The 27,798-nt window shown below is 43.9% G+C and overlaps 1 protein-coding gene across 20 annotated transcripts in view; it reads right to left on the bottom strand.

Annotated features, from left to right (window-relative positions):
* Window positions 1-27,798, bottom strand: part of PTPRS (protein tyrosine phosphatase receptor type S) — a 532,810-nt gene that overhangs the window by 253,101 nt on the left and 251,911 nt on the right. For all 20 annotated transcript variants that reach the window (XM_033953845.1, XM_033953844.1, XM_033953846.1 and 17 more), the window contains exon 2: window positions 11,601-11,767. In XM_033953845.1, the coding sequence (XP_033809736.1) occupies window positions 11,601-11,688 (88 nt within the window). In that variant the 5' untranslated portion in view covers window positions 11,689-11,767. The remainder of the gene's footprint in view (window positions 1-11,600; window positions 11,768-27,798) is intronic.

The following is a 27,798-nucleotide window of genomic DNA, read 5'->3' as shown; positions in this document are numbered from 1 at the left end:
TTTTGGGGCTCAAGGATCTCACGTATGAAGAAAGACTGAATAAACTGAGGCTGTACTCACTTGAGGAACGAAGAGAGAGGGGTGATATGATTGAAACGTTTAAGTACATCACGGGCCGTATCGAGTCGGAAGAAGATATCTTCTACCTCATGGGACCCTCGACCACCAGGGGGCATCCGCTGAAAATCAGGGGAGGGAAGTTCCATAGCGACTCCAGAAAATACTTCTTCACTGAAAGAGTGGTGGATCATTGGAACAAACTCCCACTGCAGGTGATTGAGGCCAACAGCGTGTCGGACTTTAAGAGAAAATGGGATATTCACATGGGATCCCTAGGGGAGTGAAACCAGAGGGCGGGTATTTGGAATGGGCAGACTTGGTGAGCTATAGCCCTTTTCTGCCGTCTTTTTCTATGTTTCTATTGATGAATAATAAACACAAGACCCTACATGGTCCGTGTTTCGGCTTGTATAGTTGTTTTTAATGTTTAACTTTGTGTGACAATAAACCTAGGTTTTTCCAGTTCATCCATTCCACTTTGCCGACTTTTGTTTGCCAGATTTGTTTTGTGATTTACCTCATATTTAGTGGAGTTTGGAGTGGTTTTTTGTTGTTGTTGTTCAGTATAGGTGCATTTTGGCTTTTATTTCTCTAGTGTTGCAGAACTTGCTGAGTTTAATTTCTTGTGGTTCCCAGTTCAAGTTTGGTCATCATGTTATTCATTCTATTTAGGATCCCTTGTTCTGTTTTTTAAGGTGTGTCTGTGTTTTGGGTGTGAAGAAGTCATTAAAGTTGCTTTATGTGTGGTAGTAATGGTAGGTGGGGAGATTGGGGGAGGGGGGGCCCACTCCTTAATTTCTGCCCTGGGCCCCATCATGTTTAAAAATGGCCCTGTCCATAGGCAAGCAGAGGCATTCCCAGAAGTAGAATTTGGGTTGGATTATCTCTTTCATTTAGCTTTTCAAAAAAGTATGCATGTAAATTTTTCTTGAAAATTTTGTGTGTACAGAATAGCAGATGTAAGCGTGAGTAGGCATTTTCAATGGGTAAGTTTTCAAAGAGAAAGTATAAGCATAATATGTTCCTTTGGAAAAACAGGTATAACTTTTGTGCATACTGGCTGTGCAGTTTAGACGGGCAGTTACAAAATGTTTCTGCTTATGTGTTGTGTATATGAGAATTGCCCTGGAAATAAATCCAAGTAAACAAATGAGTGAATAAATAAATAGATATCACCGTAGCCTCTACTGCCTTAGTTTTCTGTATCTTGTTCAAATATTATGTTTGTTACTTTATAACCCTGTTCTGAGCTCTCTGGGGAGGACAGGATATAAAACGAGTTAAATAAATAAATAAATACTTGTACAGATGGGGTGGGGGTGGGAGCAAGGAAAGCAAGCAATAATATACCATCTGTTTTATTTTTATCAGTTGCCATCCTGAATGCTTAAGTACTGAAACCATGGTATAATGTCTTTTCATTTTATCTTCCATTTAATTCAGGGCTTACCCAACCACTAAGCAAATTAGGTGCCTACCTAGGGTGGCATCGGTGCAGCAGTCGTCATCGCTAAAAAATTCAGGGCAGCCAAGACCTGCTTTTCCAAAAACAGAGGTTTGGAGGGGCAGAACAGGGCAGGTTTTGCATATGCACAGATGCTCAAGCCCCAGCACTGACTCTCGTTTGGTGCTGCAGACCCCGGCAGACTTGTAGCGGTGGCATAGCAGCAGCAACAATAGCGAGGGCGACAAAGAGGGAGATAGCTCCAGCAGGGGCAAAGGAAGGGACACATAGGAGGGGGAAGGAAAGGATGTTTGACGCCTGAAGGGGATGGAATTTTGAGCTGTCTGGGGAGAGGGAGAGGAAATGTGAATGGCTGAAGGTTCATCTAGGGCACAAGATACTCTTGGGTTAGCCACGATTTAATCTAAGGCATGGTTTTGCTCTCTGTACTCCCTTTTATCCTGCTGTCACACATCACTTCCCACACAGATGCTAAGTCCTGCAGCAATATTCTGCTGCCAGGAAAGCAAGAGATTAATTCTACAACTTACTCCTTACTCCACATGTCAACCACCACCAGAAAAACAATGGATATGGATTCAATTACATACTACTCCAAATCCAAGCTCAAGGAAAGTTACAGTGGAGGTGGAAGTGACTTGCTCAAAGCCATAAGCAGCACCAATAAAAGCAGTGGGATTTGAACCCTGGCTGCCCATTGTTATAACTTAAGGCCACGTCTCCAAAACACAATGTTGAGTCAGGCCTTCCTTGCAGCCACAAATAGAGCAGCTGCTTTGAGAGAGCATGCTGTGCCGGGTCTATCTGTGCTGAAGGATCCCACCATGTTAAATCACTCCCAATAGCTGCAGACAAATCAGATTGGCTTAAATCCTAATGGCAAAAGACAGCTGAAGATTTGGCAACTCCAATGCTGAACAGACCTCTCTGGTTGGTGTTCTGCAAATGGCAAAAGACAGATGAATATTTGGCAACTCCAGCATTGTATCATCATATGATGCATATGTACAACTCTAGGGAGAGGGGAAGACATCTTAAGTAGCAAAAGAAATACTAGCAATACTTTGGTTATAATATACAGTCAAACCTCGGTTTGTGAGTAACGCAGTTTGTGAGTGTTTTGCAAGACGAGCAAGACACTTGAGCAAACTTTAACTCATAAAACGAGCGTTGCCTCGATCAATGAGTGCGTCCACCCCGGGAACCGGCTTCTCTCCCCCGTGGCCTGCCCCCATTACCTCCAGCAGACACTGGCAAACAGCACGCACCAACCCACGCTGGCACCACTGCCTTGCCCATGCCACATCCAGCTCCGCCAGAAACAGGAAGTGGAAGCAAAAGGGGGTGAAGCTTGGCCAAGGAAATGCTGCGATGCCGGCAGGAGCCAATTCGTCTGACCGCGGCTGTTAAAGCAGGCTCGAAGGCGAACCATGGAGGTGAGAAAGGAAAAGGGATGGATGGGGAAAGTGAAGAAAGATGATGAACGGGGGAATAAAAAAAGGGAAAGATGGTCTGTGGAGATGGAAAGAGAGGGGAGTACAAATGCTGGATCTAGTTGGAGAGGGGAGGAGAGAAGAGGAAGAAATGCTGAAAAAGGGCGTGGGAGAAGTGTTGGACCACAAGAAGGCAGAGAAAAGAAGGGATATAGGTTGGGGGAGAGGAGAGATGTATTAAGTCATTGAAGTTGAGTGCAACATAGGCCTGTTTTTGGGATGTGGAATGAATCATCCGAGTTTCCATTACTTCCTATGGGGAAACTTGCTTTGATATACGAGTGCTTTGAATTACGAGCATACTTCTGGAATGAATTATGCTCGCAAACCAAGGTACCGTTGTATATTGTTCCAAGACTCTTATCATATTTAACTACTTAAATGTGGTTGGCATGATGGCAAATTACCAACCAGTTTTTAATGCATGAATGAATATAATCAGCACAGAGTGGTAGGTGCAGCTCTGGCTGCCTTTTTAGGCAGACTGGATGGACCATGCAGGTTTTTAATCTACTGTCATCTACTATGTTACTGCGCAGTTCAATGCTGTCAGAGGTCTTGGCTGAGAAAGTGATTTATGTAGTTTTAAAACCTCATGGATGCCATTTGGGGTCATTTTTACATGCTGGGCCTACGTAGCAATATCACATGAACTCTAGTTTCTTGAACTACATTTATGTAAGTCAGTGTCTCACAAACTTTTTTCTGCCCTGGCACACTAAACTTGGGCCTATGTCTGGAGGGCTTCCACACACGTGTGGACGTCGACATGATAACTTCACACACATGTGTGATATCGTCACGTCGAGACCTTCCAGATGCGGGCCCTGAGCTTAGAAACGTCCAAAACCCGGACAAACTGCCGGGTTTTGGAAATCTCTCTATCTGCTAACCCTGAAATTACTATGCTGGAGGAGGAGTGGAGAGGGGGAGAGGCACTGGCACCAGCTGACTTGCGTACAGGACGTCTCTCCTGGCACATCCAGAATTTCGCCACAGCATACAGTTTGCAATTCGCTGATGTAAGGTTTAACTTACAGTTAAAAAAAAAAAGTGGAATGGAGGGGGAAGGGTAGGTGCAAGAGGAGAGGGGCTAGATTATGAAGAACTGTGAAGATTCTTTGCTCTGCTCCAAGCTCATCTCTCATCTCTTCTTCCCTGAAGGCTTATTAGAAAGGAGGGGGCAGAAGCAAGATAACCCTGCTGCTCTGGAGTCTGTTCCCCCATAAATCTATTGTCCTAGATATTAGAGTGGTACCAATTTCCTACCTTCCAAATGCATTTTGATTTTTACAGAACTCTCTGCATGATGTACAAAATTCCTTCTGCATTGAGAAATTGGTAGACAATACAAAGTTATTTTAAGGAACAGGTCTATTTCATGCTCTCACTATGCAAAATAACATAATTATCAAGTGTCATAAAAGCAAATATCAAAGTGCATTTCTTCCATAGATTTCCCATGGAAACTCCAGCAGAAAGCAACTTTAATTGGTTGCTTTCTGAGAGTCCTGGTGTCATCAAACATTATAATGTTATGAAGATTTTATTATGGATTTTTATTGCTTTGTATTTTAAAATGTATATATTCTATTGTTATCCACAGAGTCTGTTACAGTGAGCTCTTACTTAAAATGGTTCTCTCCTTCCCACACAAAACACAAAAATGACTGCCACTCTTATTATTTAACATCTGCAAATACTATTATTCTAAAATATGAATGCCTAGGAGAAGCAGGACCTCAGAATTTTCCTCTATATTTACAATGAGGAAGGTTCCAGAATTCTCGCACCTGATGTAACCTGTGCTAAGCTTGTACAGGAGGATAGTAACATAGTAAATGACGGCAGATAAAGACCAGTCTGCCCTGTAATTACAATTTCATGATTAAATTGTTTTTTTTTCTTTGTTATTTCCAAGCCATAGACCTTAGAAGTCTACCCAGTACTGAACATTAAGGTAGATTCACTAAAGCCGTCTTACCTGTCCAATCCGGTTCCGAACCACGACCAAATCTTGCCGTGCGACTGATCCACTAAAGGCTCGCTAAGCAAATTACCTAATCGGATGCACGTCCACAAGCGATCCCATGGATCGCTGAAGACCGATCGCGACACATACGCAGACCATCACTGTGCTGCTCTCCTGCACCAGCGAGGTCAAAACAAAGGGGGAAGGGCGGTGAAGTAATCCAGGTAGGCATTGAGGGCTGAGCCGGGCCCGATCACTTCAATGGGACTCGCTGCAGCCTTAAAAAAGCCGGTTCATGCGCCGGGAGGGGAGTAGAGGAAAACTATAAAGCCGGTTCATGCACACTGGGAAGGGAGTGGAGGAAAACTGTCCAGGGCAGCTACGGAAAAGAACACAAATCTAAAAGCCGGTTCGTGCGCTGGGAGGGGAGTGGAGGAAAATATGTGCACCTGGAGCAGAGTGGAGGAAAATTGTCCAGGGCAGCTACGGAACGTAACACAAACCCACCCCGACTCTCCTGCTCTCTGCCGCCCTCCCTGCAGTGCGAGCCTGTGGTTTTAACCCGCGGGTTTAAAGCGGGGCTGCACTGCGGCATGTTCTGCAGCCCCGCTTTAAACCCCCGGGTTAAAACCACGGGCTCGCACTGCGGGGAAGGGTGGCAGAGCAGGAGAGGACGCATAGCATCCTGTCTCTCACACTAGTCCAGGGCACTAGAAGGAAGTCTGCTTGCCCGTGTAGATGCTTTTAACCTGCGGCTCGAAGGGGGTAGAGAGTAGGACACTCGGAAAGCACGTGAGCAACTGGTCTCCAGCAGTCGCTCCTTTTTGATTGGCCAGCCCAGTCGGTGTGCCTGATTTTTTTTTTTTTTGTAAATCGCTGCCTTCCTACATTTGCATGCCATTCCCCCTCATTTGCATGCGCAGATCGGATCGGGAGTAAGGTTAGTGAATCGGGTCGGGGTTGCAAAATGATAGTAAAGTGGTCGGGAAACGATCGGTGTCCTTAGTGAATCTAGCCCTTAGTTTCCAACTACTGGAGTTGCTGTTGAAGCTCACTCCAGTCTATTCAGGATTCAGACTGTGAAAATTAGTCCATTCACATTCTAATTAGAGATTCTCTGTGTTTATCCCATGCTTTTTTGAATTCCATCACAGTTTTCCTCTGCATCACCTCACTCGGGAGAGCATTCCAGGCTTCCACCACCCTCTCCGTGAAAAAGAATTTCCTAACAGGGATCTGCATTCCATCACTAAGCAATGGGCACATTTTTTAAGGATTTGAAAGGACCTACCTAATGCCCTGTATTTTAGACCTGGGGGTTGTCCTTGTTTAGAGATGTGAATGTTTGAGATATGAAAGAGCCTTCTGAGCCTTGCATTTTGAAAGGAGCTGCTCTAGGATAGATTTGTCTAACCAAAGGAGGAGGGCTGAAGAGATACACAGGCCTAAGGGAGTGTCTGGTAAGGAGAATTAGTCTAAATTTTAACTATCCATCAAAAAAATTAATGAGACTAACACAGGGTACCCATCATGACTCTTAGGAAGTCGTCTGAGCATGAGACTCCAAAGCCTGATGAATTCCTAACACCCAGGAAAGAAATGTTCTTTAGTTAACCTTTATCTTTTGGGGAGAAGACAGGTTCCTATTTGGTCTATCCCCAAGCTATATAACCCCCCACTTCGCCCTTAACCACAACTATAAGAACTCCTGTAAAATTCAAATCTTCTCCTTCCCCTCCCTAAAACTATGCCACTCAAAAAAATTCCTCGACAAAACCTACGCCTTCCAAGCCGCCAAACTAAACCCCTGGCTAGCCCAAATGGTCCTCAAGGCCTACAACTACCTCGACTTTAGAAAACTACTCAAAACTTACCTATTTCGAGATCAAGACCCTTAATCCCCTTTTCTATCCTCCTCCTCCCCCCTTCTGACCCACTCCCCTCCCCTGTCTCCCTCCCCCCCTTCTTCTCTCCTTGCTATTCGCAACTCTACGATCAATTTGATATGCAACCACTTGTAACTACTATCTCCATATTGTTTGCAATTCTATGACCATCTTGATATGTAACCACTTGTAATCTCTGTCCAACCAATGTGAACCGCCTAGAACTCTTCGGGGTATGGCGGTATACAAAAATAAAGTTATTATTATTATTTTGTATCTACTAAAGGAAGTATTTTTGAGGAATAAGAACAAAAGAATAGCCATCTAGCTCAGTATCCTGTTTCTAACAGTGGCCAATTCAAGTCAAAAGTACCTAGCACAAATAGTAGCAACAGTCTTGCTAAAGATCCCAGGGCAAGCAGTGGTTTCCCCCATGTCTACATTTAGGGGCAGATTCTATAAACGGGTGCCCCAAATGTAGAAAATGATAGGCGTCCTACTGCCATTTGGCAGCCAATCAGGATACAAGTTTTAATTTAAAAAAAACCCCAAGGTAGGCTGCCTATACTGTAGGTGTTTGTCGCGGATGCAGGGAAATGCCCAGGGACACTTAAGCTTGCCCAAACCTGGTCGTGGGCATGGCTTTGGGCAAGCTTAAGCGGCCCTAAGCATCTCCCTAGGGCTGCGACAGACGCCTGAAATGTAGGCCAGCATAAGGCTGGCTTACATTTCAAAATCTAAAGGTAGACCTGGAAGGCTCAGCAGATCGCAGCAAAGGAATCCCTGATCAGGTGAGCCAGCAGGCCTCACTGAAGGTGCAGCTTCGGGGAGTCTTACCGGCTCAGCTGATCAGGGGGAAAATACCCCTGCCATGATCAGCTGTAGCAGGGGACCCCCTGACAAATACCCCTGAAATCAGCAAGAGGGATGCCCACTCCCTCCTGTCACCAAACCCCCCTCACCCACCAAACTTTCAGACCCCCCCACCCCCCTAAACCTCCAGACTCCCATGGCACTCCCCAAGCCTCTAGATCCCCATCCCACACCCTCTAAGACCACCCTGACACCCCCACCCCACCATATCTTTAATGAAAAAAGGCCGGCTTAAGGGATTTTTATTCCCTCCGGCCGGCAGGTCTGCCTCTACAAAAGAGGAGCCAATCTGAGCCTTAGGCCATGTCCATTCCATCCCAGGATGCACCAGGAAGGAAGCTTATGGCTCTGATTAGCCTAGGTGCCTAAGGACCATCCTATGGGAGGAGCCTTAAGCATCTGAGCCAATCAGAGCCTTAGGCCCCTCCCTGGTGCATCCCAGGATGCTCCGGGAAGGGAGAGGCCCGCCATTTTGCAGAGGTGGGCCTGCCGACCAGAGGGAATAAGTATCCCTACAGCCGGTACTTCTTCATTAAAGGCACAGGGGAAGGGAGTGTTAAGGTGGTCTTAGGATGCAGGGTGGGGGTCTGGAGATTTGGATAGTGCCGGGGGGGGGGGAGGTCTGGAGGTTTGGAGGGTGTCGTTGGTTGGGAGGGTGTCAGGGGTTCTGTGGGGTTGGCATAACAGAGTGAGCATCCCTCCTGCCAGGCTACTTTCTGGGGGGTGTTGAGGATGTTGGCAGGAGGGAGTGGACATCCCTCCTGTCAATAGTGCTTTGCGGGGGGATATCAGGGGATTGTGGGCTGGCGGCAGGAAAAAGTGGGCATCACTCATGCCAATTTCGGAGGTACTAGTCGGAGGGTCCCCTGCCTCAGCTGATCGCAGCAAGGGTATTTTTCACCTGATCAGCTGAAAACAAAAGGAATTGACCCCAAAATATCCACAAAGAAGAAAATCCAGAGAAAACCAAAAAAACTCCGAGATCTCCGAGAGAACGAGAGCCAGAAGGCCTTGAGCATGCGCAGATGCTCAAGGCCCAACCCAGGCAAGAGGTGGGAGCTCGCATTCACCCTTACAATGAGCAGAAGGGGTAAGGACTGTGCTTGGGAGGAAGGGCGGGTGGATGCTGCTTTCAGCACGGGGGTGCTTTGAGGTTCTCGCGGGGGGGCGTTCGCGGGGGGTGTGTGGTTGCGATGCCGGTTCGGGGGGTGCGATGCCGGTTAGAGCGGGGGGGAGGGGGTGATGGAGCAGCGCCGGTAGCCTCGGGGGGGGGGGAGGGTGTTGGTGGAACGAATTGTTCAAGTTTCCATTATCTTCTATGGGGAAAGTTGCTTTAATATATGAGTGTTTTGGTTTAAGAGCATGCTTCTGGAACGAATTATGCTCTTAAACCAAGGTACCACTGTAGTACTATTATTAGTATGGTGGCTGGGTCTGGGGTGGAGCCTGGGCAGTGCTTTCGGGCCCCCCAAACATAAAAGCATTCCACTGACTATGGATGTAGGACCTAGTGTGGGAGGAGAGATGGTAGACCTGCTGGGAGGAAGGGGGACAAATGACCACATCCCAGAAATTTTGGCATAATTTTACATTTTCAATTTAAAAAATCCTTATCTCCAAGATGCAAACCGAGCTATTTTCTACACATAACTATTTAAGTTTTTGCATGCAGGCCCCTTATATTAGCTTTTTCACTCCTTTATATTCATATGACACATGTTCACCATTTTTTAAGTTTTCGCTCTCTCTTTTTTTTTTACACTTGGCATCTTGAACTTCCCTGTTTACTGAGAAGACATACAAATTTTGGTTAGAAATGATTCACAATTACTATCCTACCAAGAGCTAAACAAACTTTAAATAACTTTACAGTAACTTCAAATCCTGGGGGGAAAGAATACCACAGTACTACTGTACCTGCACAGTTTTTTTTCCAGTAACAAATTGCTAAATATAAAATAATATCAAAACATATCCACAAATGAATTTTGGCCCTTTGTCAACTAGTAATCAGTCATATCAATCATGGAGTTATATGTCACTCACACTCCTATAACATACAAGTCCAAACCAGTCCACCTGATTTCTACTACTGGCAACCCACTTGCACAATGACGTCACGTACTCGAGCTCCCGGAAAGATTCCTTGTTTGCTACAAGGTTGCGAAGGACAGCGTGGAAGAGAGTGGGAGGTCCGATTTGTTCAGTGTCCTGTCCTGCACCATAGGCATCCTGCGCTGCAGTGAAGTTTCCAAGTGAGCGAAGGGGAGGCTTCCCTTGCGCCATGACTTTTTTTGCCTCATTAGGCATAGGTCAGCAACGGATAGAAGCTTACAACTTGCTTCGGGCCTTCCTCGTTGCCGGGTCCTGCCTTCACGGAAACAGAAAGTAGGCAGGACCCGGCAGCGAGGAAGGCCCGAAGCAAGTTGTAAGCTTCTATCCGTCGTTGACCAGTCTCCTGCCTTAGCCCCTAGCAAACTCATGCTTCAGGGCTCTAAGGTGTGCGTGCCAGCTTCCCTTCTCTTCTCCCCCCCCTCCCGGACGTAACTTCCATTTTTGGAGGGAAGAGAAGGGAAGCCGGCACACACACCTTAGAGCCCCGAAGCATGAGTTCGCATCTCCAAGCTGGTGAGAGATGTTTTTTGGGGGGATTCCCGATAGATGTCAGTCGGGCAGTCATCTAAATTTACCAGGTGGACCGCCCGGCTAAAAAGCCCTGGGGGAAAACACTGTAGTTGGCAGATAAAGACCCGAATGGTCCATCTAGTCTGCCCAACCATACATGCTCCATAAATTAATAATTTAAATTAAACGGTCCTTTTTCTTAGATATTTCTGGGCCAAAAACCCAGAGCCTTGCCTGGTAGTGTGCTTAGATTCTATCTACTGGAGTCTCCGTCAAAGCTCACTCCAGCCCATCTTAACCATCCCAGCCATCTAAGTCCTCCTCAGCCCTTCCTCAACTGAATGTCCATATACGGGACACAGACCATGCAAGTCTGCCCAGTACGGGCCTTAGTTCCTTCAATATCCATTATTTTCTGATTAGAAATTCTCTGTGTTCATCCAACGCTTGTTTGAACTCTGTCACCATTTTCCTCTCCACCATCTCCCTCGGGAGGGCATTCCACGCATCAACCAACCTCTCCGTAAAGAAGAATTTCCTAAGATTACTCTTGAATCTACCACCCCTCAACCTCAAATTATGCCCTCTGGTTTTACCATTTTCCTTTCTCTGGAAAAGATTTTGTCCCACATTAATACCATTGAAGTATTTGAACGTCTGACTCATATCTCTCCTGTCCCTCCTTTCCTATAGGGTATACATATTCAGGGCTTCCAGTTTCTCCTCATACGTTAGCACAAAAACTATAAGAGGAGGATAAGCTGGTTGCCAATCAAACCCATCAAAATACACTATATTAAGAAGCTTATTATTATGTTTATTATTTTTCGGTAACCTTTGGGACAATCCTCATACCAGTGAGACAGGGGCTACAGACAGCTGTTTGTTTTTTACATCTATAGCATAGTTCCAGGAGTGTGTGGCGCAGTGGTTAAAGCTACAGCCTCAGCACTGAGGTTGTGGGTTCAAACCCACACTGCTCCTTGTGACCCCGGGCATGTCATTTAATCCCCCCATTGCTCCAGGTACATTAGATAGATTGTGGGACAAACAGGGAAAAATGCTTGAGTACCTGAATAAATTCACGTAAACTATTCTGAGCTCCCTTGGGAAAACGGTATAGAATATTGAGTAAATAAAGTAAGATGCTCAAGTAAGATGAGTATAATGATGCATTTGCATACCTGCTGGAAGCAAAGTAATTAAAAATAAATAAAGTTTCTTACTTTCAGCTCTACAGTCCACCAGGAGCAAGAGGAAAATAGTCATGAGTAACAAAAGGGAAGCCATTCCCGAGCTGCAGGAGATCAGCATCCTTGGCACCAATCTCTGACCTCAGCCAGGCCTCTGTTTAGCAAGACCTGCTGAGTGTTGGAAGTGGCAGCTTCAGCGTCTGTAGAGAGAAAAATTAAAAAAGAATTAAACATAACGGATGGACAAGGCATGTTCTAAAAGCAGAAAGGCTGACACAGAGCTAGAACTCTACAAAACAAGCAGTGAATTCTGTGAAAAAAGAAAAATACTGGTTTATAGGTCACAGAGGGTAAATCAGACCAGTATAAGAATGATCCAAAATCTATGCTGTGTGCAGTGGTGGCTCATGGGGAATGTAAGGTCATGTGCACACTCACCGCAAGGCCTCGTTTGCATAAATCAGTAGGAGCTGAAAACCAGGACAGAAAAGTGGGGCTAAGTGTGACACACAATGGTAGAGCTGGCCTTGCTTGTATATACATGAGTTTTTGAGATCTGAACAAGGATAGGGTCCCCATTCAATCCTGAAAACTAAAGTACATCTTTTGTATACTACAAGCTTGCTGGAAAATTCCTATAATAGGATGATTAGGAAAAAAAGGTTTTGTGCAACTTCTACAGTTCAATTACATAAACCATCAAAAAGCATTTAATCACATGGTATAAAATCCTTGTTTGTGGTATGAAAGACCTGTATTCGCAGGGATACTGGTAAGTGTATAAGGTCTTAACTTTTTGTTTTGAAAATGACCATTTGATAGATGTTTTTCAGCTTAGTGTGTCTATCTTTTAGGACCATTTTCGGAAAAAAAAAAGTCCAAAACAGAAATGCACTAGAGAATGACACAGGGAAAAAAATTTGTCCCCGTCTCCGTCCCATCCCCATGAGCTCGGTCCCGATTCCCACCCCGTCCCTGCTAGCTCAGGCCCCATCTCTGCCCCATCCCCATCTCCACCTCCGCAAACCATCTGATCCCATCCACACAAGTCTCGAATAATTTTATACTGAACTTATTTTATTAAAGTATAAAAAGAAACAATATTCTGTACAATTGTCATTTTATAAATCAGAGCTCTGGCTGTTGAACCACAGGAAGAGATTTTCAGCTGGTAATGCTTTATTTATAAACGTTTATCAACACAGCTACAATACTTTATCCTAAAGCAAAAAAAAAAAAAAAAAGAAATAGAAATTTTTTTTTCTACCTTTGTTGTCTGGTTTCTGCTTTCCTCATCTTCTTGTCATTCTCTTCCTTCCATCCACTGTCTGCCTTCCCTCTGCCTCTTCCATCTGCTCTATTTCTATGCCTCTACCAGAAACTGTCTGTCTCTCCCTTCCATTTCTCCCTCCCTCCCCCCCATTGGTCAGGCACCCATCTTCTTCCCTCCACTCCCCCCATAGTCTGAAATCTCTGTCTTCTTCCCTTCCATCTTTCACTCCCTCCCTCAGGTGGTTTTTAGCATGTCTTTTCTTTCCTCCCTTCAGATTTGGTATCTGTCTCCTCCCCCTCCCCCAATGTTCTGGTATCTCTCTCTCCCTTCCTTTTCTGTTCTTCCTTCTCAATTTGTTTTCTACCTCTTGTCTACTTTCTTACTTTCCAGTCCTCAATTTCCCTTTCATTGTGTCTACCTACAGCTTGCCACCTCTTTCCCTCACCCCTTCCAGTATCTCACTAATTCTATCCTCTTCCCCCAACCCAGCATGTGCTCTTTTTTCTTTATCCCCTTCCATCCAGTATGTGCTCCCCTCTCTCTACTCCCCACTTCCCTTCAGCATCTGTTCCCCTCTCTCCTCTCCCCACTTTCATCCAGCGTCTACTCCTCCCTCTCTCTCCACTTCCCTTTAGTATCTGCTCCTCTCTCTCGCCTCCCCGTTTCCTTCCAATGACTGCTCCCCTCCCTCTTCTCTCCACTTCCATGCAGCATCTGCTCCCCCCCTCTCTCCTCCCCATTTCCCTTCGGCATTTCTCTATCCCCTCCCCACTTCCATCCAGCATCTGCTCCTCCCTCTCTCTCCACTTCCCTTCAGCGTTTTCTTCCCTCTCTCCTCCCCACTTCCATGTGGGTTCTGCTCCTCTCTCCCTCCCCACTTCCATGGGGCATCTGCTCCCTCCTCTCTCCTCCCCATTTCCCTTTGGCGTCTGTTCCTCTCTCTTCCTCTTCGGTGCCACTCGACCTCTTCCCCTAGTTGGGCCATCCCCCTCCCTTCCCCCATCTTCACGGGCACTTTTCAGAATCAAGGTTTTTTTCTCTGAGCCGCCCGTTTGCTAAAGCCTTCTCGCAGGTCACATGTGACTACTCTGAAACTTCTCCTCTGATGCAATTTCCTGTTTCTGACTGGGTGGCTCATGTCAGAGAAGTTTCAGAGTAGTCACGTGCGATCTGTGAGAAGGCTATGGCATCCAGGCCACTCTGAGAGAAAACCTTGATTCTGAAAAGTGCCTGTGAAGGTGAGGGGAGATGGCCCAACAAGGGGAAGATATGAGAACATGGGGCGGTGAAGAATGGTCTTATCTCCATACCCACGGCTACCAATCTTTTTTTTGCCCTGTTCCTGAAGGTTACCTGTGGCTAGCCGCGGGTAACAGTCACTGTGTCATTCTCCAAAATGCATACAAAGAAGTTTATTGGGATGTACATAGGAGGGGCCAGCATTCTTAGTAGACTAGCCAGATATCCCAGGAGAGCAGTGAAAACTGCAGTGAACTTCTTATTAAAGGTCCCAGGTACACATCGCACCATAATTCCCTTATATTGTATGGTGAGCCCTCCAAAACTTACTGTACCCACCTGTATACCACAACAATAGCCCTTATGTCTGCAGATGTTATCTTTATATAGGCACAGTAAGTTTTTGGTGGGTTCTGGAGGGCTCACATGTTTCACCAGAAGTGTACTATGTAAACTGGGTTTATGGGCCTGGATCTCCATCTCGATAGTCTACTGCACCAACCACTAGTCTACTCCAAGAACCTGCTTGCTATAACATCTGAAGCTGTAATACAGGCTAGTATAGTATGTACTGTTTCTTTTGCATCTTTGGATGGTGGTGAGGGGTTGTGACCATTGGGGGATTATGGCGGGGGTCCTGCCTTAATCCCTCTAGTGGTCAGTTTGGGCATGTTTTTAGCACTTATTAATTTCTGAAACAGATCTAGCCTACAGCATCCAATTTTTGCCCTGGACGTTTTCTACCATGTTCCATTATTGAAGAAAAGCAACCAAATCATAAACCCACCCTAGTCCCAGCCAAGCTATGCCCCCAACACACACCCTTGAAATCTAGATGCACTGCAGAGAAATTGTATAGACAAGCGTCTAAAATATGGGTTTCAAAAATAGTGAGCTGGATGTTTCAGCAAGAAAAATGTCCAAATGCCAATTTCATTTCATTTATTAAACATTTATAGAACACCTTATTCCAAAGTAGTGTACACAAGCCTGGTTCTTCACCTAAGCCTTCAATGCATAGGGTGATTGACTATACAGTCATTTTGCACCTGGACTAACTTGCCCCACACACTAACTAAATCATGCTGTTTAATGTGGCAGTTGACATACACTAACAGCTAACATCTGTTGAAAGCTGTGTTAAAAACCTATTGCAGATTACTAAATAAACCCCCATGTGGGCATCCCGTTACTAGAAACCCTAAATTTTTTTTTTTTTTTAAAGGAGGCCTCAGTGACCAGATGTGAGCAGTGGTGACCAGAAGTAACCACTTGGCAACCACTTGGCCCACTCAACAACAGGTCATTCTTAAGGGTGGAGGCAATAGAATACCATTCATACTTTACATTTTCAAAGGACATCTGCTGTACTAACTCCACTCTCCCACATTTGAGAATTTCTATCACACATATAGTCCATTGCTTTATTTTCAGAGAGAAGGTATCCAGGAAGTTACTTTTTTGAACAGCTAAAAGGAATGCCCAGAAAAAGTACCCATATTCTTTGGAATTACAGACACTGCTCAATATTGCCCCCTGTGTATATTTAATTCAGTAGTCACTTACTTGTGAAACCCTAAGCTAGAGGAGATATTAGACCTCAAAGCACCCTTAGCAAAACTGAGGAAGGGTAGGGAAGAGGAACTACAAAATTTGTTGCAGAACACAGAGACCTAAGAAGATAATGCAAACAAATCACCTGTGATGAAGCTGGAAGCATTTAAACATGATAGTGGGTGCTACAGTCCTGGTGTGCAGGAGACTGTAGGAGAATGCCTTGCTTTGAGTCACGGACAGCATGTTAAAAAATATATGCCAACGGTAAGGGGTGATGAGGAAGGAAACAGGTGACATTACTGCTTCAATGCTAATGTGCCCTCTGAAGCAGATGAGAGGAAGAGAGCATTAGGGGGCTATCAGAAGCCTGTCAAGTTTAATCCTGGGAGCTATCATTCAGGCATTTTCTGTGGAACAGAGTAAAAGGTGTCAACTAACCACTTGTGCCATCCTTACAGACCCAGCAGCTACCATAGTAAGCGACTGGCCAAGCTTTTTATCACATTATAAGCAGCAGTACTGACTAGTTATGAGGCAGCTGGGCAACTACAGAGGCTGTTCTCTTTTAATCTCCCAGCATCCAATCTCACTTTCCGACTGCTCTCCATTCACACTGGTTCTAAGCTCCCGGGGGCAGGAAACTTCCAAACAGCATCCACCACATAGTACTATGGATCCACCATTACATAGTACTATGGATACCAATCTTTTTTTAAAAATTATTATTATAAAAAGAGATGTGTGGGGCTGGCACAAACAATTACAGTGCATCACATATAGAGTGGAAAATATATGAAGACTGCATCTGTATTCCAGACAGGTGGTCTGCTGATTAGTGCTTATTCATCAGATTTTTCTCATCACATAAATGCATCAGGCCAATTGCCAATAGAGCTCTTCCTGTGTGTACATTACTGAAGGTCAATAGGTCATTTCATTTTTAGCCTCAATAACTTTTTAAAGGTGATTTCTCTATCACACATTAAATAATCTTTGCTTTGCTTTGTCTTCTCATCCTCCTTGGCTCTGCATCCCTTACCCCTACCCAAGTTCTTGTGTTGGTAACAAATAATCTGCTCCTTACCTCCATGATCCAAGCCACCCCAATCCCTGAGCTTTCTTTTATGGAGGTGAAACAAGGGTCTTCATACTGTATATGCTCAAATAGAAACCTAGATTTTGAGGACAAAAAATGACCCCAAAATGGGGGTCTTGATTTATATTAGAGTCCTCCCCCTCTCAGACCTCTCCCCAGGTGTACCTTAAGCCCTGCTGGTCCAGTGGTGAGCCAGAGCAACAGTGATCCTGCTATGATCCTGCCCCATGCTCCGCACCTCAAGAAGGACATGGCGATACTTGAAAGAGTCCAAAGGAGAGCAACGAGAATGGTAAGAGGGCTGGAACACTGCCCATACGCCGAGAGGCTGGATAGGCTGGGGCTCTTCTCTCTGGAGAAAAGGAGGCTCAGGGGAGATATGATAGAAACCTTCAAGATCATGAGGGGCATAGAGAGGGTGGATAGGGACAGATTCTTCAGACTGAAGGGGACAGCTAATACGAGGGGGCATTCTGAGAAACTGAAGGGAGATAGGTTCAAAACAAACGCAAGGAAGTTTTTTTTCACCCAGAGGGTCGTGGACACTTGGAATGCATTACCGGAGGAAGTGATCAGGCAGAGTACGGTCCAGGGATTCAAACAGGGATTGGACGGATTCCTGAGGGATAAAGGGATCATGGGATACTGAAGGAGGAGCTGGGATGTAACACAAGTATAGAAAGTTAACCAGGTAATGAGTAAAAACCAACCAGGTCGTGCATGTGAAAGACCGGAGGGCTAGGGCTTCGATAGGAAGGCAGGACTTAAATGGGAAGCCAAGGTGGCAAGGGAGCCCCTTCTGATGATTCTGACAGGTCGTGACCTGTTTGGGCCGCCGCGGGAGCGGACTGCTGGGCAGGATGGACCTGTGGTCTGACCCGGCGGAGGCACTGCTTATGTTCTTATGTTCTTATGTTCTCACTACTCAAGATGACTAGTGCAAGTTTATTTCAATTTATTAACTGCCTTTTCATGAAGAGATTCACCCAAAGTGGTTTATAATACACTGAATAGTAATCATGTATTTTCCCCCATCTATCCTGGCAGACTCACAATCTTACTGGTACCTGGGACAATGGAGTGTTAAAGTGACTTGCCCAGAGTCACAATGGTCAAGCAGGGATTGAACTCACCACCTCAGGGTGTTGCAAATCTAACCACTAGGCCACCCCTCCACTCCACAGTTACCTTGTGAGACTGCCCTGAGTTTGGTTTATATTCAAGTCAACTTTTTTTCCCCTTTATTCGGATGGATTTATATTTGAGTATATACGGTACTTAAGGGCGAAAGCTGATGTCTGTACACATCTGTTATGTCAAGTTTTACATTTGTGAGTGAATTACTTTCCCCTCTCCCCCCCCCCCCCACGCTGCACAGTAATTCCAAACAGCAGCTGCATTGCTGTACTGAAAGGTTATAGTTATTAGGAAGTCGAGTTAATGGGCCAAGTACTACCGGTAGACAACAGACGGAGGGGAGGTTCCCCATCCTCTCAGCTGAAATGCACAAATTCCACCCATCACCAGAATAGTTAGAACCCAAGCAACTAACCCATACTTCCAGATACAAAGGACTTGGCAGAACAGTTTATTTATTTTTACTTCACACAATTACAGAGCCATCTAAACCCACATCTGCCCAATAACCCTGCAATCAAGGGTGGTTTCTGGCTCCCTGTCCAGCAAGATCAGGGCTTGTGGTGGTGTTGCTGAAGTAGCACTCACATCCCCTGGGAAAAAAGCTGAGTTGGCTGACTTCTTCCTGTCCCAACCTATGGTCAGCCATAGGACAGCAAAAGAATTAACTTTCCAGGAAGCAATGCCCCACCTTCCAGTGTACAAAGTCACTGCCCTATGTGGCCACATGGACAGAGTCAAAGAACAGAAGCAGCAGAACATGGAAGACAAAACATGGTAACTTCTTGATAAACTAATTAACTCTACAAGCAAGATTGGTGTTGGAGCCAATTCTGTTCAATATGTTTGTGAGCGACACTTCCAAAGGGTAAGAAGGTAAGGTTTGCCTTTTTACAGATGATACCAAGATCTGTAACAGAGTGGACACTCCGGAGGGAGTGGAAAACATTTTAAAAAATCTGCAAAAGTTAGAAGAATGGTCCAATGTCTGGCAACTAAAATTCAATGCAAAGAAGTGTAAAGCGATGCATCTGGGGAGTAGAATTCCAAGACAGTCATATGTGTTGGGAGGTGAGAGGCTGATATGCACGGACTGGGACAGCGACCTTGGGGTGATAGTGTCTGAGGATCTGAAGGTGACTGTGAATGATTAAGGGATTTTCCCTCAATAAAACTGCAGTCATGTCACTGGTCCAAAGGAGGCACTGTCCCAGAATGCACTGAGCTTTCCAGCTCATTAAAAAAAAAATGCAGACGTCCCCCCCAAAATCACAAAATATAACAAACTCTACATTAATAAACTATTCAGACGCCAAACGTTTGTTCGCAGGAAAGAAAAAGGCTCAGGTTATGATGGGTTGTTGAACCAACTCTACCTCCTATGCATCATTGGCATAAAAAACTTTTGTGATTTGAACAAAGCTGACAAAAATCTTTTTATATCAAGAAGATAATAACATGCACCAATAAAGATTCAAATAGAACAGGCCGACGATTGTTTCGTGGACAAACATCACTCCTTGAGGGCCCACGAACCTTCAAACACCACCAATTCAGTAATCTACTGCTCTGCTTACTGGTGGTGTTTGAAGGTTCGTGGGCCCTGAAGAAGTGGTGTTTGTTCATTAAACGATCGTTGGCGTGTTCTATCATCCAGTTGTTGTTCCAATTTCTAGAACATTTATAAATATGTTAAATAACACCAGTCTCCGTTCAGATCCATGCAGCACTCCACTATTCACCCTCCTACATTAAGAAAAATGTAATTGAATTCTACTCTTTGTTTTCTGGCTAATTACCAATTCCTAATCCACAACAGAGCATGCTTCCTATCTCATGACTTTTTTAATTTTCTCAAGAGTCTTTCATGAGAAATTCGGTCGAAATCTTTCTTTAAATCTAGATACACTACATCAACCGGCTCAACTTTATCCACATGATTATTCATGCCTTCAAAGAAATGACTCAATTGGTGAGGCAAGACTTCACTTGGCTGAATCCAAGCTGACTCTGTCCCATTAAAACATTGTTTGTCTCTATGTTCCATAATTTTATTCTTTATAGTTCCACTATCTTGCCCGCCACTGAATTCAGGCTTACCAATCTATAATTTCTTGGATCACCCTTGGAACCCTTTCAAAAATTGGCATTAAATTGACCACCCTCTAATGTATCCCATGCTATAAGTTTATCTTATTGAGCAATCAGGATGATGGTGCAGGTTGCTATCTGTTGTCATCTACTATGTTACTATGTGTTTACTTTGTTTTATGTTGTTATTGTATATTGTTTTGATTTGGCTCTCGATAAACTATAAAGTTGATTGAAATTTAAGTCAGAAGGGCATAAATGTAGTTTGGGGTGAGCATAGGGGCTGTGTCCTGGCCCAAACATTAGGGCTACTAATGATGAATTGGCTCTGCCAATATGACTTCCTTAATCTTTGTCTCCTTGCTTCCTCCTATCCCTCTAAATTAAACTACACTGGAACCTCGGTTTGCGAGTAACCCAGTTTGCGAGTGTTTTGCAAGACGAGCAAAACACTCAGCAAACTTTTGACTTGCAAACCGAGCACTGCCCCGATAAATGAGCACTTACAGTCCAGGAAGCGCCGCTTCGGGGGATTCCTCTTCCGTCTTCTGGCCAGCCTTCCACGTCGGGTACCTTCCGCAGGTTGGAGGACCTCTGTCTGGGCCTGCGCGGCTGGGTGCCGTCCCGCCTGCGTGTGACGCGCACAGCGTCAATCATCGGCATTGTGCGTGTTGTGTGCGGCATGCGGATGGGACGCCGCTCGGCTGCGTGGGCTCGGGTGGGGGCTCTCCAGCATGCGGGGGGCATCCGACGTGGAGGGCTGGCTGGCGAATGGAGGAGGCATCCCTTTGAAACGGCACTGCGGGGTTCTCCGGCAGCTGGTGGACATTAGAGGCATCCCCCCGAAGCGGCACTGTGGGGGTTCTTCTTCGGATGACGGACAGAGGAGGTGGACGGAGGAGACGGCGCTGCAGCACCCGGCACCCGACAGATACAGACCCCGGGTTCTGGAACGAATCTTCGGTGTTGTCACTTTTTTCTATGGGGAACTTTGCTTTGATAAACGAGCATTTTGGATTACGAGCATGCTCCTGGAACGGATTATGCTCGTAATCCAAGGTACCACTGTATACCTAAGAAGGAAGTTGGCCACTGCCTTTGTTTTTGCATGGCTTGGAAAACATAGCATAACAGCAAGACAAGTGTTCATTAGAGACAAGGATTTTAGTCATCTACAGTGGAGACTTGCTCTTTCTATTGCCACGCCCTTTCTCATCTGTTACATATGCTGTCTAACCTCCTCTGTTTCACATGGCTTCATAGAAAATTAATAATTGTGAAGAATTTTTAGACTTGCATTAAATGGGCATAACTCATGTTGAAATTAATCAGCTCCCATGTCAAGCTGCCAGAGGCAAGTCTCAAAGCTCCAGGGTCCTTTCACATCATATATGCTTCTTTCCAACAAAAAGATACTAGGGCTGTCAGAGCAGAGCCCTTTTCTGCTCTTGCACGGCTTAAAAGACAAAAATGGCATTACCTGCATCAAAGTATAGATTTTTTTTTCCTGCTGCTTCCACTGCAAAACAAGGAACGAGAAGCTGAGCACCACAGTGCACAACATTGTTATAAAAATATAAATCAAGCCTGTTTGCCTGCTCCCCCTCTCTCTCCCAATCCTACTCATATGTTCTATTTGCTGCCTCCTGGCCTTCCCACAGTTTGGCACTTTGTTTGTTACCTTGACCTACACTGTTCTGTAATGTATCTTTTTTAGTACCATGCTGAATGTTGATGTTAAAAATCGCCATATCAAAAAACAAGGATATCTCACCTTAGACTATTGAAAAAGACGAAAAGCTAAATTCAATCCAAATAGGCAGAACAATAACAATGTGGGGCGGAGTGGCCTAGTGGTTAGAGCTGCCGCCTCAGCATGCTGGGGTTGTGGGTTCAAGCCCAGCACTGTCCCTTGTGACTCTGGGCAAATTACTTAACCCCCTCAGTCGCCCCAGGTATACACCAGCCATTTCAAAATACAATTAACATTCTGTATAATTTGATTTCGGTAACCATTTGCAAAGTATTACATACATTTTTCTTCTAAATAAACATAATATAAACAGTGAGTAATTTTCTCCACTATCTTATAGAGCAAGCAATTTGCAATATTGCTTATTAGAAGTAATTGGAGCAGATCTGAATGTGCTGTTACTGAATGTAGCTGAATGTCTCGTATCTAAGGCCCTCTTTTACAAAGGCACGCTAAGCGTTTTAGCGCGGATTTAATGCGCACTAAATCAACACGTGTGCTAACTGCTATCACGTCCATAGTTTAACAAACGTGTTAGCATGCGCTAAAAAGCTTAGTGCACCTTTGCAAAAGAGGGGGCAAATATTTCAGAAATTATACATATGTATTAGTAGAAAGGGCTGGTCGGTTAGAAACCTTCCACATTATCTAGATCAGGGGTAGGGAACTCCGGTCCTCGAGAGCCGTAGTCCAGTTGGGTTTTCAGGATTTCCCCAATGAATATGCATTGAAAGCAGTGCATGCAAATAGATCTCAAGCATATTCATTGGGAAAATCCTGAAAACTCGACTGGAATACGGCTCTCGAGGACCGGAGTTCCCTACCCCTGATCTAGATACAAGAACAACTGAAAGTTTGGTTATTAGATTAAGTATGTAAGATGATGCTCTGATGTGTGTTTTATTTAGGTCTGTCCTATCTAACATTTGGAGTTCCTTTCCATTTTATGATATGTTTCGTAAACCACTTGGAACTGTCGTAGGGAAAGATAGGGAAAAGTGCTTGAGTACCTGAATGTAAAAACCACTTAAGACAATCTCCATTGATAGGCAGTATATAAGTAACAAATAAAATAATACACCTCTTCCACACACAATTTAGGCACAGGCATTTAGGCCTGGTTTTCAGTGGTATAAATGCCTACGGCCAAATGTTAGTTATGCAGACAGACGCTAGACGTGATTCTATAAACCACACCTATCTCCAGAGGAGGTTTATGAAATCAAGCTAAGCATTGATCTGTTCAGCATCAATTTTTTTAGGTAGCATATACAGAATTTGAGCCTTATAGAATAGTGTTTAGTGCACACAGGTGCCTGTCAATCAGTGGTGCCTTTGACATGCCGAAGTTGCATGTTCCTCCAGCCCAGTGTTCTTTAACCTTTTGACACCTATGGACCAGCGGAAATAAAATAATTATTTTGTGGACTGGCACCGGTCTGCGGACCAGCAGTTGAAGAACACTGGGCTAAGTCATGCCCATCTCCACCCCAGACCCCGCCCCATAATAGTACTAATTGTAACACCATTTTTTCCATTCATTTTGCATATATACACACACAATATAAATAATCTTATTAACAACACATAATGGTTAACCACAAAATTAAAATACACAAAGCACTCTGTATGCTTTTCAACATTCATTCCTACCAGAAAACAGATAATCCCATGCAACTGCAGGACCAAAAACTAAAAGTACTAATATTTACAAACAAACCCTAAGATGCAAGACTCTGCAACCAGTACAACCCCAGAGGAAAAGAAACAAATGCATTTCTTCCTGAACAGACAGCAGATGTAAATCAATCACTAAATAAAAAATAAAAGCATTCCCCCTACCGTTGTTGTCTCTCTCCTTCCATGCTGTGCCTTGCCCCCCCCCCCCCCGGTGTTATCTTCGGGCTGGTCCACGGTGCGATCAATGCGGCGTCTTTGGGCCAGCTCCCTCAGTGCTGCACTGCACAAAGCTGTGGGCAGCAGCTCCTCGCGCGCATTCCGCACCTCATCTGGAAGCCTTTCCTCTGACGTTGTGACAACAGAGAGAAAGCTTCCAGTTCAGGCGCAGGACGCGCGTAGGAGCTTTTTCCCACGGCTTTGTGCACTGCAGCACTCAGGGAGCCGGCCCGAAGACGCCGCATTGATCGCACCATGGACCGGCGGCTGAAGAACACTGCTCTAGACAGCAACCTACAAAATGGCCCCAAATGGATTTAACAAACATCTGGACTTTCTAACTAATTATTAGCCATAAAATTCTACTTCCTGTCACCTACTAATCACTTATCAACTTCTCATACCTCTCCTCTCGCTCTACTACATTCTCACTGGAATGCTTTTAGCTTTCATTCGTATTAAAAGGATTATATAGTTTCTTGATTACTAGAGTAATGGAGCAGTATAATTAGTGGACTGTTTTCACGTTTCACCAGTTTTGGATGTAGACAGAGCTTGCTGCTGGAGAACACATATGATGGTCAATCCTTGTGGAGATTTTTGATCAAATTAAAAAAATTTTAACATAGCAATGAGCTTATCTACATTTTTTCATTTTACTATTTTGGCTACGTAATCCTTTTATTTATTTTCTTTTGTTGATTATTGGATTTTTAAAATATATTTTTATTGAGAATTGAGGAGGCACAAAATGCCAGCTAGAAGCAACATAAGCATCATAGTGATAATGAAAATATGATGAAAATATTCAGTACAAAAAAAAGATAACAAACACAAAATTAACGCAAACACTATCTTCAAATCTAATTGTGTTTTTCATCCTAACCTTTATCACCCCTCATCCCCACCCACACCATCACAAAGTATCAGCTTATTACCCATTCTGTACCACCCACACACATCATATTCCCTGCTCAAGCTTTAGGGTATTGAGTTTAGAACTGTCTCCATACAACATAATAAGCCTTCTTTGATAAGTAATTTTTTGTTTGTGTATTATGATGACATCCCTTTCTAATGCTTTCTGAATCATTCAGTATCATTCCATTGGCATCTTTAAGCATTCCCAGTCGAGTTTGGAATTTCTGCCACAATCTCTGAACTGGAAACTGAAGCCGAAGAAAAAGATATTTTAAAAGAAGAAGTCATAGCAGTGATTAAAGCTTTATCGAAAAATAAGTCACCTGGTATTCCAACTGAATTAATAAAAGGCTCAAAAGGTGCTATCATGGCCCTCACTTGACTGTGTCAACACATTTGGAAGATCACTATTCATTCTATTATGAAGAAAGGTGATGCCAAGGCCTGTAACAACTATAGAACAATTGCATTAATTAAACACGCCAGCAAAATATTGCTGAAAATAATACAACAAAGGCTCCAATCATATGTTGAGCAAGAACTACCTGAAGTTCAAGCTGATTTCAGAAAAGGTTGAGGGACAAGAAACATTATTGCCAATGTTGGATGGATATTGGAGAAGAGCAAAGAATGCCAAAAACCCTTCATCGACTACAGCAAAGCTTTTGACAGTGTGGTTCACAATAAACTATGGAAAACTCTAGCTGATAGAGAGCCTATATGAAAATCAAGAAGCTGCAGTGAGAACTGAATACGGCAACACTGATTGGTTTCCAATTAAACGTGGTGTCAGGCAAGGATGCATTTTGTCACCTTACCTGTTCAAACTGTACAATGAAACCATCTTCAGAAAAGCAAATGTGGAAGAAGAGAGAGTGTTGGTGTCAAAGTGTTGGTGGTCGAAAAATAAACAACTAGCGCTATGCAGATGATATAGCACTAATCACCAGCAGCAAAGAAGATATGCTGCATCTACTGAGAAAAGTCAAAGCCGAAAGTCATAACATGGAATTAAAGCTGAACATAAACAACACAAAGATCATGAACATGGAAAACAATGAAGATTTTGAGCTTGAAGGTTATAGAATAGAAGTTGTAAAGGATTTCAATCTCCTGGGCTCTTTTGTAAACAAAGAAGCAACTAACAGGGAGGAAATACTATGCAGAATAGCACTTGGTCGCTCTTCAATGAAAGCTCTTGATAAAGTATTCAAAGGCAAGGAGGTAACACTCCAAAAAAAGATCAGACTTGTCCATGCACTTATTTTCTCAGTGGTCAGTTATGGATGCGAAAGCGGGACACTACGGAAAGAAGACAGAAAGAAGATTGACTCATTTGAGCTTTGATACTGGAGAAGGATTTTAGGCATGCAGTGGACCATCAGAAGAACTAGCAAATCGATTCTGGAAGAGATCAAACTGGCTATGTAACTCGAAGCCCAAATGATGAAGTTACAACTGTCTTATTTAGGTCACACCATCAGAAGAGAGAGATCGCCAGAGAAAGACATCATGTTTGGGAAGATTGAAGGAACCAGGTAAAGAGGGCGACCTGCAATCAGATGGCAGGACACATTGAAAACAACCATGGGGATGACACTGGAAGACCTTTCCAGACTAGCACAAAACCGATTTATTTTTAGATCCGCAAGTCGCTAGGACTCAAGCTGATGGCACCTAACAACAACATTATGGTGTCATATTACTTATTTTACTATATTATCTCTTATATATATTATTTATTTTATTCTATTCAGTCATATATGTGTGTATAAGTATATTAGGTTTTAGACACCTGAGACAAACAAGGTGCCAAGACATAGTCCATTTTTCAACGAAAAAGTTTATGTCTTCATAATATATAATCCTGGTCATCATTTGCACTATGACCAGCTCCATTCTTGGTTCAAGTATTTATGGTGCTGAATCCCTCTTTCCAAGTCTTACCAACATAAAACTTTTTGCCATATTTTAAATAAAGGAAACATGATCACATGCTCTCCCTACCTCTATGGACTCCTATATTTACATGCCTTTGGAAGAGGCTGTGATTACCTTTTCTCTTTCTGAGAATATGGTATCTCTTTTGCTCTCTCCTCTCCACCTCCCTGCCTACTCCTTAGACTTCTACTGGAGGTTCTTGGACCCTCAGTAGCTCCTCTCCCTCAATCACAATCCTCAATATGGCCCTTAAGCTAAAACATTTGCCTACCCCTGCACTATAGATTTTCAGTCTGAATTCTTGTAAGAGCTTTCTTCTACTTGCTGTCAGCATAGGGATTTCCAGGAATACTGGCACAATTATTTTAAGGTTTTGGGGGTTTCTTTTTATTCATTCTATTACCTACAACTATAGGAAACAAACCTCACTGCATGTTATTTTAAATGGAACAAGCTCATTTGTTGCATTTTTCCTTTCTTCTTATCAGGAAAGGACATCCCTAATGACCTTAGTGATTTTTGAAGGAACCAAGTTGAGCAATCTCTCCTTATCACATCTGCTAATTTTCATCTCATCTGGGCTGGAAGGCACTAGGATGGGGTAATACAAGGAAACCACAAGACAAACATGTTCCTCCTGGGACTCTGTTCCTTACAGGGAGCACTCAGTTTTAATGCCAGATCATAATTAAATAAAACCTCAAATACATTTTCCTGATACTAAAATCTGCAACTTTTATTTTTCTCTCTCTTTTTTTACAAGCATTATGATGCAGGAACAAAGTTCATGTGATAAAAATGAACAAGTAGTTTCATATGGAACTAATAGATCCAGAATAAAATCATCCTCTTAGATCCCTTGTCATATATTGAAAATCTGGTATAAATAAGATCGCCAACATAAACGTTATTAGAGGACAAACACACACAAGTTTCCTCTGGAAAATGACAAAGCAAAGAGGAGCAGCCCCCCAGGATGTAATCAACAGTAAGCAAAAGCAGCACAAGTTTCCAGGGAAATCACCCCCACCCCTCCCTTTTACAAAGCTGAGTGCTGCACAGCAAATGCTATGACGCCCAGTCAATTCCTAAGGGCATCGGAGTATTTACTGCACTGTCCTGTACTGTCAGCTTTAGTAAAAGGACACACATTAGGGAAAAACAGAGAGATATAGATACGGCATATAGATGTAAATATATTTATACTTTTTTCTACCTCTACGCCTACCTCTGACACACAGCCAATGAACGAATGCACGTGTCGTGCACAGACTTCATGGGTATATAAGGTGGAATATCAGCAAGTTGCCAATATAGCAACTATGAC

The sequence above is a fragment of the Geotrypetes seraphini genome, chromosome 8 (genome assembly GCF_902459505.1).
Source record: "Geotrypetes seraphini chromosome 8, aGeoSer1.1, whole genome shotgun sequence".
Taxonomy (NCBI): domain Eukaryota; kingdom Metazoa; phylum Chordata; class Amphibia; order Gymnophiona; family Dermophiidae; genus Geotrypetes; species Geotrypetes seraphini.
This window is presented reverse-complemented; position numbering and strand designations above follow the sequence as displayed.